This window comes from Apis laboriosa, unplaced genomic scaffold (assembly GCF_014066325.1).
Source record: "Apis laboriosa isolate Shangri-la unplaced genomic scaffold, ASM1406632v1 scaffold5_cov152, whole genome shotgun sequence".
Classification (NCBI taxonomy): domain Eukaryota; kingdom Metazoa; phylum Arthropoda; class Insecta; order Hymenoptera; family Apidae; genus Apis; species Apis laboriosa.
Window position 1 is genome coordinate 3,403,382 of NW_025223857.1, and position 19,491 is coordinate 3,422,872.

At 39.6% G+C, this 19,491-nt stretch overlaps 1 protein-coding gene across 2 annotated transcripts; it reads right to left on the bottom strand.

Moving 5' to 3' along the window:
• Window positions 1-377: 377 nt before the first annotated feature.
• Window positions 378-19,355, bottom strand: LOC122718105 (adenylate cyclase type 3). Of its 2 annotated transcripts, none has more exons than XM_043942803.1 (9): window positions 13,853-14,016; window positions 11,857-12,236; window positions 9,896-10,180; window positions 8,718-9,004; window positions 6,688-7,016; window positions 6,228-6,566; window positions 5,360-5,665; window positions 4,952-5,287; window positions 378-4,870 (listed from the first exon to the last, which is right to left on the bottom strand). In XM_043942803.1, exons 2-9 carry the CDS (start codon window positions 12,204-12,206, stop codon window positions 4,688-4,690), a joined length of 2,415 nt encoding a protein of 804 aa, XP_043798738.1. In that variant the 5' UTR covers window positions 12,207-12,236; window positions 13,853-14,016; the 3' UTR covers window positions 378-4,687. The 2 variants fall into 2 exon arrangements, with proteins under 2 accessions (XP_043798738.1, XP_043798737.1); XM_043942802.1 differs by lacking the exon at window positions 13,853-14,016 and adding an exon at window positions 17,537-19,355 and having other exon boundaries at window positions 379-4,870.
• Window positions 19,356-19,491: the final 136 nt, after the last annotated feature.

A 19,491-nucleotide genomic window follows, 5' to 3' on the forward strand; every position in this document is an offset into this window, starting at 1 on the left:
ATGATTGTGACCCTTCCAAAGAGATCTATTCGAATCTGAAATTCGTACAAAACATCGTATTTATATACACTTACCACTCGACACACAATTGGTTGGCGAAATAAACTCGTAAAATTGTTCCATTTCCAATTGAAATGTCGAAGCATTTCAATCTACCATTGCACCGTAACCCGATCCTACCAATCAAAATCGAACCTAACTTTCATCGAACTGAACGAACAACACAAGTCGAAGTAAACATAAAAAAAAAAAAAAAAATAAAAATTAAATCACGAGTGCTGCACCGTTTCATAAAAATAAAATAACAAACCAACGAAAATCTTTTGGAACAAACCCAAGGAAAATGAGGAGGGGGGGAGGAGAAGATGATCGAGACAAGAACCGATTCACATCGGCTAAGAAGAAGCCGTTTATTTTTATTTTTTTACAGTCGCGTGATTCCATTTCCCTCCCCTCCCCGGCGTATCCCTAATCTGAAGAAGTTTATAACTTTTTTGAAAGTTTACAACGAATGTTCCCTCTTCGAAGTCTCACATCTAAGGTGCTAAGATATCTACAGTGATATAATTCCTCTTACACGACTATACACGCATTTCGGCCGGGTCGCCGAACTTTCCCCTCCACCGTGGACGATATATTAATCCCCGTTTCGCTCTTTTCATCCATCCTTTTCATTTTCTCCTCCTCCCCTCTCCTTTATATATTTACAAGAGATTCTCCTTTATTGCTACTTTACAATATCTCCGTCTCGTCAGACGCGGCAAACGTTTGCGCATGCGCGTTTTTCCCTTCTTCCATAATTCGTCCATTATGCGTATGTATGTGTGCGGAGATCCATGTCGTGGACCGCGTCGATATATCAATTGGAAGTACGCGAACAGTGGAGAAAGATTCAACGAGCGAACTTTCCTCCCTTCTTTCTTCCTCTTCTTCCTCTTCTTTTTCTCGTTCCTTCTCGTTTCTTCCCGAGCAAATATACTCGACGACTCCGAAAGGAAAGAAAATTTTTTTCTTTTTTTTTTTTTTTTTTCTTTTTCTTTTTCTTTTCCCTTTTCTTCTCCCTTCTTGCGCATCGAGAGAAGAGTTGTACACATCGATTTATACGATACGTGTTGTTGTGTAATTTTTTTTTCACTCATCGTGTTTCATTTCACTAGTAGCAGTTCTTCTTAGATGAGAAAAAAATGAAAGTTCAAGAAGAAAGTAAAGTGTGTAACGAGCCGAGGGTGTTGTCTAAAAATCTTTGTTGATTCTAAAATATAAATGACGGATTTTTAAAAATGATTTTCCTTCGGATTTGATTGCCCTGCCCTCCCCCTATTTCTAGTTCTCCCTCTCCTTGTCGCTATATAGGTCTGTCCAATCTGACCACTGTTGTCGCGCTTAGGCCGTTTCTTTCTCGTTTCTTTCTCTCTCTCTCTCTCTCTCTCATCCTTCGTTGATTCGTGTCTCTGTTTAATCCTTTCGTAACGACGCGCGAAAAGACGTATCGTTAGAAAAAGACTGTTATATAAAAAAGCAATGAAAATATCTCGGATTTAAAATTTAGATCGGTTGCGGTAATATAATGTCGTTTAAAAATCACAGTACGAATTACTTTTTTTTTTTTCTTTTTTTTTCTTTTTATTTATTTATTTTTTCTTCTTCTTCTTCTCAACTATCCAGTTTAAAAACTTGTTGCGAATTATACAAATCGGGTGTTGAATAATTTATTAAACCGACGAAAGGATTAAATCCCAACACAATCCTCGTTTGTGTTTCCCGCCCTCGCGTGTGCGCGTCTTTTTTTTTCTTTTTCTTTTTTTCTTTTTTTTTTTCCTTTTTTTTTTTTTCACGTACTCGAGTCATCTTCGGTTACGATTTATTATTATTATTATTTATTATAACTCGGCGACTGAAACTGTAGAAAAATAAATTATTATATCATGTTCGAGGATATAGTGCTACTCTCGCGTGGTAATCGTCCTATGGACGACGACGTACCAGGATGTTTCACGAATGAAAGTCCAATTATCTCGAGCGCAAAATAAGACCAACTTTGAAAATTCAATTCAATCTCTTATGAAAAATCTCTCGTAAAAAAAAAAAAACACGCTTAGAATACGGAAACGAAGAAATATTTTAAATAAAAAGAAAGGAAAAAGTAACACGTTTCATATCGTGTTATTTCGATCTCAGAAATAAAATCAATGTTTGTTAACGCGCGACTTCGAGTAATGGGCTTGATGAAATCCCTTGTACGTTCACACAATTAAAAATCGGATCTAAGCTCTCTTAAGAAACTTCTTCCCCGCTCTCGTACAAATAGAATCGGTTTTCTGCATGCAGAAAAAAATATATAATCGGATCGAAACTGTACGTGTATAGAGATCTCGGTAAATAAGTATTCAGTAGTTCAAACACGACGAGAACGTTCTGCACGTGACCACGTTAATGAAACGGTAAATTTCTAACCTGCTGTTCCTTTTCTCTCTTCCTTCCTTTCTTTCTTTCGTTTCAACATTCGATGATGCTTAATTTAAACGACAGTTTTTTTTTTCTTTTTTTAAACATTCAGAGTTAGATAGGATTTTATTTATTATTTCTTGTCATTTCGCCTTGTTTTCTTTTTTTTTTTTTTCTTTACGTTAACCGTCGCAAGAAAGAAAAAATGAAATTTTCTACTACTACAATTGTAGGTTTATTCATTGGGAAAGGTTTTTTTTTTTTTCTAATAAAAAATGGTATCAAACGTTGACGAGATCAAACGAAGAGTAACAATCGATAATTTCCAGAATATCGATGATTAACTGCGACAGTTAACGTGACACCATCACGTTCACATTTCTGAACGTACGAAATTTTCCCTTTGACACATTTTTCTTCTTCCTCCTCCATTCCATTTTCTTCTTTTACTCTTTTTTTTTTTTGTTTATCTTTTCTGAATTTCATTTCATTTCATTTTTTTTTTATATATATATATATCCTTGTTACAAATTCTTTTCAAAATTCTACGAGAACAGAGCTCTAGTAATCGACAAATTTTTTTTTTTTTTTCTTAGAGCTTCTACGAGATTTTTTTTTTTTTTTTTTTTACAATACATAACAATTTCTTTACTTTCAATTTTCGATATATTCGGAACGTATTTCTTTTTTTTCTTCTTCTTCTTCTTTTTTCGACAACAGTATGTATCTGCACATCGATCTTGTACAATTATTGTACAATCGATTGATTTACACATGACGCGATACGATCGGTAATAATTTAATTATCGTAACGATTACATTCCGCGAGAAGAAATGGCGCGAATTCAATTAATTTAATTATATATCGATCGATGTCGAAGAAATCATTACAACGATTAGACTCTGAAATTCCTCGAGAGAAAGGACGAAAAAAATTTAACAAGACCTTCGAAATATTCTTCTTCGAGATATTACTCTACTCTACATACATACACACACGCACACACACTCCTGTTAAAAAATCTCATTTGCAACGCAAGTTACATTACATTTGTAATCCAAAAAAAAAAAAAAAACAATGGAATTATATTAATTCGCTTCGATAATACATAATTCCAGTAGAAATGAAATTAAAAATCACGGTTACAAATATATATATATATATAGAACGTGTCGCAAAATTTTTTAGCAGAAGCGTGTTAATCTCGCTTGAACATGGTGTCACGACGATTAGAGAGACGATTGAGATCGTAAGAAAGCGCACAAGTCGGCGTAACGATTATAATTAGTTCCGATACTGTGTGCGAGCCACTTTAGGAAAAACACCTACCCCTAATTGACCACGCTTCAACCCTCGTCGCGGGATCTAGAAAAATAGAGTGGACGATCGCGTAGAGATCACAACGATTTATACGAGCTTTCTACACACTTTCTTAAGTTACGTATCTACTTGGATCGATCGACTAGACACCGTCTCTCATTTTCAAAATCAGTTTCACCTAATTAAATTATCCTAGATATGCAAGATTCGACTGGATTCTTCGATTCCTTTCTTTTTTTTTTTATCCTTTTGTTCGATTATTGTTTCGAGCTTCGAAGCCAGCCTACTACGAACCACGCTATTATTTTTCTCTTCTTTTCAATCGATAGATTCTACGTAGAATGGGATCTTTTCTTCTAGTTAACTGACACCGGATCCAAGACGACGTTTATAAAACGTTTCATTTTTATACAGTGAAACAGTTTCCTCTCGAGCGTCGTTTCTAATAATCCTAATTGTTTCTTCTGATTTTGTACCCTGTTCTTCGATAATCAATAGCACGGTTCGAGAGACAGCGGTAAGAATTTTTCTTCGGTGGCTGGCTTTCTTCTTTTTTTCTTCTTTTTTGGAGGTCGATACATGGTCGATAAAAATAATTCCTTCGAGATCGATCGTTCAATTATCTCTTCGAAAATGAACTCCTTCTTCTCAAGGAATCTTTCAAAAGAATCTCAGTTTCTCCTCTTCTCCTCTAAAGATTCTCCATTCTTCAAAAAATGTCGAAAGAGAGATCTGACGAGGCGAGGTGTTCCTCTTCGAACCTCGAGTTTTCCAACCTCGAGCGGAGCCAAGCCTCCCCGATTCTTACATCGAGAGAGAGAAAAATCTTGCTCGACGAGAGAGGTCCCCCTTCCCCGTGAACGAGCAACTTGTTCTTTCCTTTTCTCTTCTTTTTCTTTTAGAGCCTTCGAGTGTCGTAGCCTACTGATAGATGATCGGATGGGCGGGTTCGACGGGCAGGTCGCTGTCCAGGTTCAAGGACACGCCGTCCTTCGAAACGAGGTAGTGGGTGAGCAGCTGGCCCTTCCCCTTCACGAACACAAGGCCTCGTTGCTCGAAGCCGAAGCCGAACGGCTCGAGGATCTTCCGGGTCTCGTCCGTCACCTGTATTGCACGATTTCGCCATGATTTTTCCCCCCCTCCCCCCTCGATAGAAGAAGAAGGGTTTGAATATTCGGATATTACCTGGATGCAGCCCACTTTCCCAGTGCTCTCCATCCTGGACGCAACGTTCACGGTGTTCCCCCATATATCGTAGTGTGGCTTCCTGGCCCCGATCACCCCGGCTGTGATCGGGCCGTGATTGATACCCATCTTAAGCACGAAGTGGTTGAAACTCTGCTCGTTAATGCTCGACAACGCTTTCTTCAACTCGAGGGCGAACTCGACCAGGGTCGACAAGTGGCCCCATCGAGGCGCGTCCTCGGATTCCGACGACTCGGTTATCCCGGACGCGGCCATGTAAGTGGAGCCTATCGTCTTTATCTTGATGATGTCCTTGAACTTGTTCTGATCGAGGATCTGAAAATGGAATAAAAATAGAATAATGAAATGATAAAATTTCTCTCCGTTTCGAAAAATTTCGCTCCTCACCGCGTCGAAATCGGATATCACTTCGTTCAGGAATCTGAGACACTCGAGGCCTTGGTTGTTGATGCTCTCCTCGCTGTAGAAATCGGCAAAGTTGGGCATGCTGGCGAACAGGACCCCCACCTCGGCGTAACTCTGGCTGTAGAGGTCGTCGTGGTGCCTCGCCCTCGAGAGGAAATACGCCGCCACGTGGGGCGGGAGGATGTTGTATATGAGGGCGCCGTTCCTTCGTTTCATGTCGGCCGCCCTTTCCCTCTGCGCCACCACCTCCCTGCCCCTTAGGTACAACATCCTCCTCGACTTCTCAGCCTGCGAATCGATCGAGCACGAGGCCAGTAGTCGAAAACCTTAACTTTACCCTTAACTTTACCTTTTTTTTTTTTTTTTTTTTATTCGTTCAAAGGTTAATTTTTTTAAATATATATATATGTGTGTGTGTGTATTCATCGATAAGGAAATTTTCGAGCGGGGATTATTATTTTTTTGTCTTTCTTTTTAGGAAAGAGAGAGAGAGAGAGAGAGGCTTTCGTTTCACGGCTAATTGTGATCCTCGTCGACGAGGAGTGTCGACAGATGGGGATGAAAGATGCACCCTCGACTGTCGGGCCAAGCACGCCCTCGACTTTGATGAATTTGTTCAAGAGGTTGTTTCGAGCGAAGCCTCGATTATTCTTTTCTTTTCCCTCAAGGGTGGGGGAAATTGAATTTTTTCAAACGAGACAGAGCCAGAGTGGTGGTTTCTTTTTTCGATATCGAGTGACGAAGTTAAATAGTACTTTACTCTTCTATCATTTTGAAACATCTTCAAATATATATATATATATATTTTATTTCGAGTGAGCGAAGGATAAATTTTAGAATTAAAACTCACGTATCTGGAGACGATGACCAAAGAGGTGGCGACGATGAGGAGGGTGACGGATAGGCAGAATTTCGACGGAACTGCGGACGGTTCGAGGGGTGAGGAGGCGTGATCCTCCCAGTCGAGCCTCGAGCCGAGTAACCAGATGTTCATGAAGCATTGGCAGCCCGCGAGCCCGTACATCAGGTACGCTTTGCCCAGATAGCATATGTAGGTCGGCATCGAGGTCGCCACCAGCGTCAGCACACCGATGTACGAGTAGTAGGAAGGGTACGGGCACTTGGCCGACAGGGTTACGTTGTTGGAGTTTAGCGATGGAATAGTTTCCTCGACCACTACGCAGTTGAACTGTGAAATGGTGATATATATATATATACATATGAATAATCAATGTTGAAGCAAGTTTGAAGATATAAATAGAGAGAGAGAGATTTAAAAGATTTAAGAGAGAAAATTGAAACGTGCGTACCATATCGAGGAGGAGGAAAACGGCGAGGGAGAATATCATGAGCGAGGCAAGAGCTCTTCTCAGCCACATGGCTTTGATGGAGCTGCCCAGACAAGTGGCACCGGCCAAAACGACGGCGAACAGCACCACGACCCCGATACCGCCCCACGTGAAAGGCCCCCACGGTTGAAACCTCCAAACAGGAGCGGAACAGACCATCACCAATGGGCCCCCTAACAACGACAGGGGGGAGAACGCTTCCTCGGCATTGTGGAACGCCGATTCCACCTTCGGGTCCTTGAAGCGCAGGGTCAACCAGTGTGCGTGACCCTTCAGATTCACCCCTCCAGCTACGATTCGATTCATTTCTTTTTTTCTTCTTTTTTTTTTTTTTCAAAATTATTTTACGCTACACCAACTACTACTAAATTCGTCTAAAAATATATTCATTACATTACTCGCAAGTTGAATTTACATTCGATCAATATCTAAATATTGATATTTATTTTAAAAAAAAAATAAGTAATTTGTGATCGATAGTAAAAGAGAAATTTTACTGAAATTTATCTAAAAAAATATTCGATCCCTCGCAAGTTGAATTGACATTCGATCAATATCTAAATACTGATATTTATTTTAAAAAAAAATAAGTAGTTTGTGATCGATAGTAAAAAAGAAATTTTTTTTTCAAAATTATTTTACTATACCAAAATTTCTAAAATATCTAAAAAAAAAATATTCGATCCTTCGCAAGTTGAATTGACATTCATATAAAAAAAAGTAAGTAGCTCGAGATCGATAATAAAAAAGAAATTTGAATATTTGAATTAAAAAAAAAAGTAAATAGTTTGTGATCGATAGTAAGAAAGATATTTTTTTTCAAAATTATTTTACTGTACCAAAATTTCTAAAATATCTAAAAAAAAATATTCGATCCTTTGCAAGTTGAACTGACATTCATATAAAAAAAAGTAAATAACTTCGTAAGTCGAGATCGAGTAAAAAAGAAATTTGACCGAAATTTATCTAAAAAATATTCGATCCCTCGCAAGTTGAATTGACATTCGATCAACATCAGATACTGATATTTATTTTAAAAAAAAAATAAGTAGTTTGTGATCGATAGTAAAAAAGATATTTTCAAAATTATTTTACTATACCGAAATTTATCTAAAAAATATTCGATTCCTTGCAAGTTGAAAGTTACATTCGATCAACATCAGATACTGATATTTATTTAAAAAAAAAAAGTAAGTAGCTTGTGATAGTAAAAAAGAAATTTTACTGAAATTTAAAACTAAAAAATATTCATTCCCTTGTAAGTTGAATTTACATTCGATCAACATCAGATACTGATATTTATTTAAAAAAAAAAATAAGTAGTTTGTGATCGATATTTTTTTTTCAAAATTATTTTACTAAAATTTTACCAAAATTTATCTAAAAAATATTCAATCTCTCGCAAGTTAAATTGACATTCATATAAAAAAAAAAATAACTCACTCGAGATCGAGTAAAAAAGAAATTTGACCGAAATTTATCTAAAAAATATTCGATCTCTCCCAAGTTGAATTGTCATTCAAAATAGTAAATATCAGCAGATGCTAATATTTACTAAAAAAAAAAAGTAAATAGTTTGTGATCGATAGTAAAAAAGATATTTTCAAAATTATTTTACTATATCAAAATTTATTCAAAAAATATTCGATTCCTCGCAAGTTGAATTGACATTCGATCAGCAGATGATAATATTTATTAAAAAAAAAAAAATAAGTAGTTTGCGATGGATATTTTTTTCCAAAATTATTTTATCATACCAAAAATAATCTCTCGCAAATTAAATTGACATTAATATAAAAAAAAAAAAAAAATAAGTAGCTCGTGATCGATAATAAAAAAGAAATTTGAAATTTATCTAAAAAATATTCGATCCCTAGCAAGTTGAATTGACAGTCGATCAGCATCAGATGCCGATATTTAAAAAAAAAGAAAAAGAGAAAAAATAATAAGTTTGCGATCGAGATTAAAAACGATTTCCTCAATTTGTTTACTTTTGCTGTCGAGCTCCTTCCTCAGCCTCTGCCTAAATTCCTCCGAGTCCTCCTTGTTGTTCCTCCCATCCCCCAAGTTCTCCATCGCCCTCCTGCTGTTCTCCGCGTCCGTGAGCGAGGCCAGACTCTTGGTCACAGCCGGTATGAAGGGTTTCAACGCGCGGACTATGAAGTAAGTGACGATCCCCGCTTTCTGGAGTGCCTCTTCCCTGTCCTCGCCGTGAGCTGGCTCGACCTCGAACTCCCCGTTCAGGAAGCTCAGCGTCGCGTTCGAGATGTGCACCCTCCTTCGAACCATTATTATTCGCTCGTTCCAACCTTTCTTTTTTTTTTTTTTTTTTTTTTTTTTTCATTTCACAGGGAAACGGTTCACAATTTTATCCAACGATAAATCAAACAGAAAACAAAAGAAGATAATCCATTCACCGAGGAATTATTATATCGAAGACACTTAGATAACTCGTCCCCGAATATACATAATAACAACAAGATCGAACTAGATCGAACTAGACACCCTTCCCTTAATATTTCTCTAATTAACTTATTTACTTAGATAGCGAATGAATTTTCAATGAAAATTTTTAAAAAACTTTCGTTCGTTTGAAAAAAAAAAAAAAAAAACTTCAACCCGCAAAAAATTATACGAACGACGATGATGATTTTTTTCGAGAAAAAATAGAAAGGGAAGGAAACCTCGCTTGACTTGAAGATTGAACGTTAATCATTTTCGATCGCATTAGCCTGATGGAAGGAAAGGAAGAATTACAAGATGGTAAGAGATGGATTTCAAAGGGAGGAGATATCTCGAATCCTCGGCTAAAATTAAAGTTACGACAGGGGTATTAAAAAAATTGCTCGCAAGGCGTAATTTCACCGGGTAATTAATGTCTCGAAAGATGGAGAGAGAGCTCATTACGTGTCAAGGTTTCGTGTATCGCCGCATCCGATATCGGTTTATTATACCGGAATTTTGCCGGCTTTCTCTCTTTCTTTCGATCCTCGACGAGGTCGAGAAATATTGTACAAAACCCACTTATTCGTGTGTAAATATACATATTCGAATATAATTGGTCAAGAGGGTGTTTAGGCCTTACCCTCTGCTTCTTTTGTTTTCAATATAAAAAAACAATAAAATAGAAGAAAATAAAAAGTTTGAAAAAGATTGGAGCGACTCTCACCCCGCCATTCCGCTGCTCTCCATCTTGTTGGCCAACTCGACGTCCTTGCTGTAGACGTCGAACTGCCATTGCCTCTGGCCAAGGACGCCGGCCAGCACAGCCCCCGTATGTATTCCCACCCTCATGTCGACGGGGCTGTTGGTCGTTTGTTGCACGTACTTGATGGCCTCCACCATCGAGAGACCCATGTAAACGCAGAGGACAGCGTGGTCCGGCCTTTCTATTGGAGCCCCGCTGATGCAGTAGTAACAATCGCCCAGGATCTTTATTCGCAGCTGCTCGAACCTGAACCAACAATTTTTTTTCACCGTGTGATTGAAAAAAGAAATTCGAGGAAAAGAAAAAGGAAGGGTAAGTTTTTGGCAAAATTTCTCTTCACCGATGTCGATTCAAATTTAAAATGGAATTAAATTGGAGGTAAAATTTTTTGGACGAGAAAAGAGATTGGAGAAAGTTGGAAGGGGATCGTTGTTGATCTCATGGCTTCACCCCCCCCCCCGTGATTAAGCCATAAAACAAAGTGGGTAAAGGAGGAGGATTTAATTTTTCACTCGATCTCTCGTTTTCCCTTCGGCGGATACATGTCAAGGAACAATCTCAAGCCGGAGTTTTCGTTGGGTTTATACGTTGACCTGTACCACTAACATCCAAGGGGATTATATTATGCGCCTTTTACCGACGTCTGTAATAACCGATTGAATTTTCTGCATTCCACTTCGCAGAGAGATCAGACTTCAATTATCATCTCCTTCTCCTTTCTCGAAAATCGTTTTCTTTAATCCTCAATCATCTCGAACCGCTTTTCAACGAATTAAATTTCTTCCACCCTACTTTTGATTTTACATTAAATTCAGATTTAAATCGATCCTCTCCCTGGAATAATATATTCTTTTATACGCGATACAAATTGAAACCACTTAAAATTTAAAATGGATACTTTTGCAAAAAATTCAATATCTTTCAATGTTTAAACAGAGATATTCTTTCGAATCTTTTCCGTGTTATTCCGTGTAAATATCAATTAAATTATTATCGTCGTTGGAGTTGTATATTATTTATTTGGATTATTTGTATACTCGAAAATAATCAGAAAGCAAAATTAGTAGCGGCAACATTTCCAGAAATATAACATAAGATAAGAAAGAGGAATTAGATTAAAAAATTCACCAACAAAAAAAAAAAAAAAAGACAACAACATAAATTGAAACAACGTCTTCGTTCGTGCCTCTCGTGGACGAATCGAGAAAGAGAAATTATGAAACGGTGTCGCTTCGTGCCCGCCCGTATCGATTGCAAGTCTCGTGAAGGACTCGGCGGGGTCTTTCTTCATCCGTGGAGGACGGAAGGAAGGAAGGAAGGAAGGAAGGACACGCCGATAAAGTCAATTTAGGGGCTGGCAATTTCAGGATTTTCATTATTCCCCTGGTCGAGGAAGAGGGGAATGAAAAGGTTCCGTAACCGGGTCACAGAGGATGGAGATAAACGAACGAATTCTTTCCCTCCCCCGATTAATCCGTTTGTTCGTTTATCGACCACCCCTCCCCTCCCCTCCCCTCCCCCTCCAGCTCGATCTCCACGATTGGCCACGAAGGCCACGAGAGGCTGTGTACCTCGGCCTATTCTTGCATTGCTCTTCCTCTCCTGTTAACTCTCGAGAATTCTCAAAGAAAAAGAAAAAGGAAAACTAGCCTCTCTTTCAAACTCCTTAAAAAAAAAAAAAAAAAAAAAAAAAAAAAAAAAAAAAAAAAAAAAAAAAAAAAAAAAAAAAAAAAAAAAAGCTATCTAATCTAATCTCTTCTCTAATGAAAATTTAATTAACGAATTTAATTATTATTAATTTATAGTTTTAATTTAATATTATTTTATGAGTATTTATATATTGAGAATATTTTATGAGTATATTTTTTTTTTTTTTTTTTTTTTTTTTTTTTTATTATAATTATTAGGGTCATTTCACCGACCTTTCGCTGAGTTGGTCGAATCGTGCGAACAACTCGTTCAGGATCTTGACCAATTCGCTGGCGCTGTACGTGGAGGAAATGGCCGTGAATCCGACTATGTCCGCGTACAGGATCGAGACGTTCTCGTGCCTGGACATGTAAATTTTCTTGAACTGGGTGTCAAGCGAGGCGCCAAGGTCCTGCCTCATCTTAACCGCCACGTGTTCAGGGAGCACGCTGAGCAACAATCTCTCCTGCTCGGTGCTCTGCTCCTCGATCACCAATTGCACCTCCAAACTCTGCCTAGTTTCCAGGAACGCTCTACGCTGTTGGAACTCCGTCAACGAGTAACTGGAGACACCGAGGATCATGGCGCTCACGGACAGCGTCACCGTCAACACCTGCAAGAAATTGTTTCTTTTTTTTTTTTTTTAGAATTGGAAAAAGAAGAGGGGAGGGGGGAAACGATCACTAGATTACGGGAGGATATAAATATTTTTATAAATAATATTCGCGTTTTGCGAATATATATATATATGTATATTGTCGTACGATGTGTTTTTATTTTAATCAAGAAGAAGAAGAATTATGCAATAGGAGAGGGGACTTTAAACGAAATGATTTATACGAGAGGTGTAAAATAAATATGGATGATAAGGTGGATATTGAAAAGAGGAGAGAAAAAAATTGTTAAATGTTTTTTTAAATGAATTTCAACTTTTTTTTTTCTTTTTTTTTTTTTTATCGCGGAATATTATATGGCTATTTCATTAATAATGAATACAAATGATGAAATAGAGAGATTATAAAGTGAAATCAGCCACGTTATTACATACATTTTTGCACGAGTGGAATATCTGTGAATGATCGTAAAAAAAAAATAAGAAAAGGAAAAAGCTATTTGTAATTTAATGAATCTCGCATTAAATCAACTTGATTTCGAGTTTAAAATTTAAAATTATGTTTCATGCATATGCAAGTTTCGGTTACTATTTTCGCAACAAAAACAACAACAACAATTTCGAATCGTAAGAAAGAAAAAAAAGAAAAAAGAGTTTCGTAAGCTGTCCTTCGATCTTTGGAATTCGCACCGTTCACATCATCCTTCAAAAACGAGAATTGTGCAAATTAATTCTACGTTTCGAATCTTTCGTATATCTCTCTAGTTATAACTAAATTTTGATCGTTAAACAAACCTCACTTGTGTAATTCAAAGAGATCAGCTCAAATCTAGTTAGATTTACATTTCATTATTATTATTTTCGAGATACTTTATTATTAAATTCTCTGAAAAATTTAGATCGGTTTTTAAGCAATCAATCAATCAATCAACATATCTCCTATCTCCATCACGCTCAACTTCTCATAATTTCTTTATTATTATCTATATTATTATTTTTACATTTGAATCAATTAAAAATAAACAATTCAAACTTTTCCTTTCCCTAATTTAATTTATCGATAAATTATTTCCACCGGACGAGGAAAACGGCTCTCGTCAATTCCCAATCCAAATCCCAATCGAGCAATATATACATCCGAATAATTAACACGTCCACTCTCGTTTCAAAATACGCTGTCGGTACGACGGATCGATAATCGTCCCTCCCTCCCCTCCGTTACGATTGTCAGAGCTTTGAAATTCGTTTCCAGGTGGCCGGTCGGAATCGACACGTCGCGCCATCCCTCGATTCCCACAATTTTCCGAACTGTGGCCACGCTCGATGGCGTCCCCCCCCTCCATTCGACGAGAACCGCTTTTGTATAGGAATCGTAATTGAATCCTCTTCGCGAGGAGAGGAGAAATTAACGCGAGGGATTAGCTTTCAGATTAAAATATCCTCGATCGATCGAAATCTTCGATCTCACTTTCTTTTTCCCTTTTTCGACACAATTTTCCTAATTTTCCTTCTCTGATCATTTTCGATCTCTGCTCTTTGCTTGTCCACGAGAATTATACGATACGACGCGTCCCGTCTCGCAGGCGCTCATTAATCGGGAAAAGGATTGGACGCACCCTTGATTAACCCTTGGATGGAGGGGTTGGTTGAGCATTAGAAAACAGGCGATGATTTCAATTGTCCGACAGGATGGATTGTTTCCACGTGTCGATGGCTTCGAAAGAAACGTTCAACTGCCCATTGAAAACCGATCGTATGTCGTGCATGGAAAGGCGGCATGTCGCGTCATTGCACATCTCTCTCTCTCTCTCTGTCTGTCTCCATGCCGCTCTGCTGTGCATCTTCTTCTCCTTCTCTTCCTATATCTCTCTCTCTCTCTCTCTCTCTCTATTTTAAACAACCATTGACCGAACTCTACTCGAGCGTCACTAACGATAGAACGAACCGTGTACACGAATCGAACTTTCGCTTTCGCGATCGTCCGGCCAAATTTGTAACGTAACTCGAATCCTCCGTCACGGTTCACGTCCGAAACCCGATATCTTTGTCACGTCGATACGACGATGATTTCGGGGAGAGGAAGAAGATAGGATAAAAAAGGAAAAAAAAAAAAGAAAGAAAGAATTCGAGCGCGTGCAAAAATTTATACGCAACCTTGAATTTTATAATCCATATAACGTAACGCGTAGCCTTGAATTTTAATCTCTCGTAAAAGAAAAAAAAAAACGAATTTAGATTACTTTGATAAAGGAATTCTCGCGACCTGCATACATACACACGCCCGGATTTCAGAAGGGAGATCGATCAATCGAGTTGATTAGGTCTCGTTCTATTCTCGAGAAGAGCATTCTTTATAAAAGAGAACGTGAAAAGAGAAAAATTCATAATCCGGCCGATCCTTAATTCGCTCCATTCTCATCGTGTCACGCGAGAAGAAAATTCTCGAGAAAGTAAATTTTTGAAACTAGTCCATCTCGAAAAACTCGTGGAAATTCGACTCGGCTTTTAATAATCATCCACGAGCTTGTGGGTGGAAGAATTTGGGATGCTAATCGACGGGGGGAGGGGAGGGGATGATTAGCAATTCTTTCATCAAGGATCGATCGATCGACAACGCATATTTGAATTCGAACAATTCTCTTCAACGATGACCGATCGGGAAATGGGCGAGTTCCTCGTTTAATTACAAACTTCCCTTGTTCGTTCACCCCTTTCGCGGGGTTACATCGTCATTTTAATTAGCCGGGCTAAACTGGACGTTGACTGTTGTGCGGGGAGCAGACTGATTAAAAACAACGTTTTACTTCTTTCGTGAAAATTTCGAGGATTCTCCAACAAATTTTTAGAATATTTTAGATCGACGCGTTTTCCTTTTCTTGCGTTTGTGCGTTTTGCTTTGGTTTTAAAATTTTAAAAGTTGGAAAAGTTATAACTAAAAACGATACGATATTATCGATAATAATTTCTTTGTGATTGTAACAAATTTTTTTTATCTCCGAGCAAAGAAAAGAGCAGAGAAAAGCTTGTATACAGATTGTTTATCTCCCTATATTATTTTTAATTTTACTCATCTGGGAAATATATAAATATAAATTCGCAAATTCGATTTAATCCGTTTCTTAATAAATAAATAATTAATAATGTTTGCTTAATATTTTAGATTCCAATGAAATTTAATATGAAAACTCACACTAATTTCCGATGTATGTAATTGGGTCACGCAAACACGAATATAATGATATAATAAGATTAAGTTTAATTAAAGAGAGAGGTATTACGGTATCGCGATTGTTATAATACAAAATCTTTTTGTAACCAATTTTGTCTACAACCGCAAACTGTACATTTTTTTTAATGTTCAATATCGAAACACAAATATTTCACGAACGTATTTCACAAACGTAAATGCAACTGTTAGAAAGAATTGCTATGAGCACAATACTTTTTCGATCAGAATTTCTCTTGCCGCTCGAACGATTCACGCTGCTTTTTCTCGAATCGTGACCGCCTCTTACGATAGCCCAGTGTATAACCTAAAATTTGCACTATTGAACAGGAGATAATTAAGATGAGTACGATATTTAGAAAAAAAACGACAGGCTGTCCCTTTTGTGCAGTTGTTGAAAAACACACGTGCATCACGCACAGTTATCTCCGATAAAATTAATGTCGAGATTTTTATTGAGATAAAAAACACGATCATATAGCACGTCTATTTATTTTCATCGTGCCGCTTTAATTCCAATCGTCTATTTATAATATATTAAGGGACAGTTTACAGGTCGATAATTCCAGTGTTAAAGATTTGATGTAACGACGGTTCGCCGAGGGGCGGATTAAATGTGTAAAATTTCTAGGTTATATTTAGATCAAAGCGCGAAAGGTTAGAATTTTTTTCAAATTAATCCCTCGTTGATAAACCTCGTTAAACTCAACCAAGATCGGTGTCTTCGAGATTGCCTTTCCTGACTCTGAAGTCTCACTGTTCCGTTGGATGGAAAAAAGAATCGCGACGAGAATTCCAACAGTTTACGAACAATCAGCCGGGACGTTAACTTGTTGCACGAGCGCCGCGTTTCGGCAATTTTCTCACTCGTTTTATATTTCCTTGCCATTCCTTCTCAGGAGGACACTTTTCAGAGACCTTATTTTGGAATCGAAGAATCAACCGGATTTCCATCATTGTATAGCGCGTTTTCCACGAGTGAAAATAATTAAAGAAACGTTCGTCTATAAATTCTTTAAGAATTTTATACGTTAATTACGAAAAGTTGAACGATACGTTTTAGTAGATTTTATATATAACGCGGAATTTTAAAAGAGGAATACTTTCCATCAGAGATTATTGTATTTGCCTAAATTAAAAATTTCGAGACGTTAACGGATAAAATTTAAAACACATTTTTATATATTTCGTAAGTTACACCGCTTAAAATTGATCCAGAAAATAAGAAAGCAACGTCTCCTTTAGCCGATTTTCGATCCAAAGGATCCGGTGATTAAAAAAAAGACCAAGATGTCTAATCCAAAGATCCGTTATTTTTAATCGACGTCGTAACGTATCGAGTTCTATAAACGGGCATCGGCTAAAATTAGAATATCCTGGAAACACAGCGCGCGCGAAGCCTCTAATGTAAAAAAAAAAAAAAGAAGCGCGTTGAAATAACGAAAAGTGACGATGAATCGGAACGAAACGATAAAGTTCCGTCGATTCGAATCGAAAGAAAGTGTAATCGAAAGAAAAAAAAAAAAGAGAGGGAGAAAAAAAAGTTCCATTTAAAATTCGAATTCCGCAAACTCGCAAACTCCCTTCGGAGGGAACGCGTGCTCGGCGTATTTTCAAAAATAGCGACCGAGTAGCACACTCGGGGCTCCCCATTCAACGTTCCATCGCATAGGCGTTGGGATAGAAAACAATGCGTGGAAAACGTTGTGACAATGGATCGTTCGAGGCGCGACCACTCGACACCGCGTCTTCGTATATCGTCGCGCGTATCGATCGATCGAAAAAACGCACGTAGAAGAAGGCGGCCGCCTGATCACGGCAAATTAGTCGGGCGGGGATTTCGGTACGCGGCAACAGTTGTTTCCAGTCGGCTCGAGACCGAAGGCTCGAGACATGGCGAAATATCGTAGAAACTAAGCGTAGAAACGTTCGATCGTATATCGAGAATCGTATAATGTGCCTTAATCCCAGCGGCCATCTTTCGCGCTGTCGTATATACACCCCAGAACGCGTGTTCTCTCGAAGCAATAGAATTGGCGAGGTATCGTGGAAACGCGTAACGTGAAACACGTACCAAAACGTCGACGGGTATCTGTGCAGGCGCTTTCGACAGCCCCACCACGGACATCACGTATACCGTTGCTGTGCTGCACGCGAGGAGGACGCAGATGGAGAGCCTGAGGGGCAGCGTGGCGAACAGAAGGTAGAGCATGAGCAACAGCCAGCCCAGCCCGTCCCTAGGCGTGACCTCGGTCGACTTGAGGAACAGCTGAGCGAGTAGGTGTGCGGTGGACAGCTGCCAGACCATGTGAGGCACCAGCGACCAGAGCGCGTCCTTAGCCCTTGGATTGTGCTTCGCCCAGGCGAGGAAGCCGAGGTTCAGGCCCAGGAAGACGGCGGTGAGGCCCCGGGCCGGCAACTCCTGGCCAGGCGTGAACAACGTGTTGGCGCCGAACAGGAAAGCCGAGACGAGGAAGTACTCGAGCCCGCCCCGTCTCTGCTGAAGGGAGGAGGCGCGGTACAGCGTCTCTAGCTTCGCGCTGCTGAAGCTCGTCCGCAGCAGGTTCGACGGCCTGCCCGCGCTCAGGTACGAATCCTCGTTCGAGGTCTCTTGTCTCCGTAACATGGCGCCGCCTCTCCCTCTCCCTCTCCCTCTCTCTCTCTCTCTCTCTCTCTCTCTCTCTCTCTCTCTCTCTCTCTCTCTCTCAATCTCACCGATATCTTCACATATCTTCTTCGGTCGAGGAGCGCGTTGCACGAGCGGAATTCACTCGGTTGATTACTCGACGCGTCGAAGGAACATGGTCGAACCACATCCGTGGTTGCCTCGCTCGGGGGTTGCGCGGGGGAGGAGGCAAGAGAGGAGCCCAACCCCTCCTCGGCGAAGGATCTCGTACGCGCCTCGTTTGTGTATATATATATATATATATGTGTGTGTGTGTTTGTGGTGTGCGGGTGGCAAAGGGTTTATTATGATGGGACGAGCGGGTTGCTGGTCGTGTGCGGTTGTTATTATTTGGCCCCGTCCACCCCCCGTGGCGTTTCGTTTCTCGCGAGCGGGAGAGCACACACGCAGCCTCGGGTCGGGTTTTACACTCTCACGCACTCTCACACACACGGAGGACGCAGATGCAGCTGCACCCGCGCGCGGGGTACTGGCCGGGTTACTACTGGCGGCGCTCTTCCTTCTCTCCACACTCTCCATCCGTCTCCGCTCCTCCGGCCGCCTCCACCGCGCCGTCCGCCACCTCCTCGCGCCCGTTCCAGGCTTGCGCCATGCGAGCCGCCCAACCACCCCTTGCGACAGCTCTCCCTCTAACCCGCCGCGGGTCGATATCAACCCGACCTAGCTGCACACCCAAACGCCTCCTCCTCGCTTCCTCCCGATCTCGGTCACCCGATTTTCGTCTCCTCTCCACCGCTCTCGAGGAAAGTCCAACGAGGGAGAGGGAGGGAGAGAGAGGGAGGGAGGGAGGGGTCAAGGAACCTTCTTTGGGGGAGGAAGAGTACGAATCGCGTAGGTGAAGTGAATAGGTAGAGAAGGAAGATATTCTATATCAATCGTCTACTTTATCGCGCTCGAACAATTATTCGTTTTAAGCGAATAATAATATATATTTGGTTCGTTACACGAAGCTATATTCGGGATATTACAAGAGTGAACAATTTCTTGATTACTATTCTCTACTACAGTTGAGTCGATCGAAATGTATTCGCGTGTTATACAGAGGAGATAATAATGTTAATCCTTATTTCCGCTACGGGAAACACCTCCATTCTCCCGAACGAAATTGGGAACGACTCGTCTATTTCTCTTACGAGCCTCTCTTAACTCGCCTCGCCTCGAGTCATCGTTTATTTATCAAATCACGCGATTTCTTATCCCATTTATTTTAATAATAATGATAAAAAAAAGAAGAAGAACGAAGAGGTCGTATTTGATCTCTCGTCAATGATCAATCGATACCTCGCGCCATACTTCTGTAAGAAGAAAAGCCTGTTACAGTTGAAGATTGAACGTAGGGGGGA

Excerpts from the sequence above, each read along its gene's own strand:
- LOC122718105 (XM_043942802.1), bottom strand. The coding sequence starts at position 18,088 with ATGTTACGGAGACAAGAGACCTCGAACGAGGATTCGTACCTGAGCGCG. Across the intron at positions 9,005-9,895 it reads GAGAGCAGCGGAATGGCGGG|GAGGGTGCACATCTCGAACG; the intron begins GTGAGAGTCGCT and ends AATGGTTCGAAG. Across the intron at positions 4,871-4,951 it reads GGAAAGTGGGCTGCATCCAG|GTGACGGACGAGACCCGGAA; the intron begins GTAATATCCGAA and ends CGTGCAATACAG.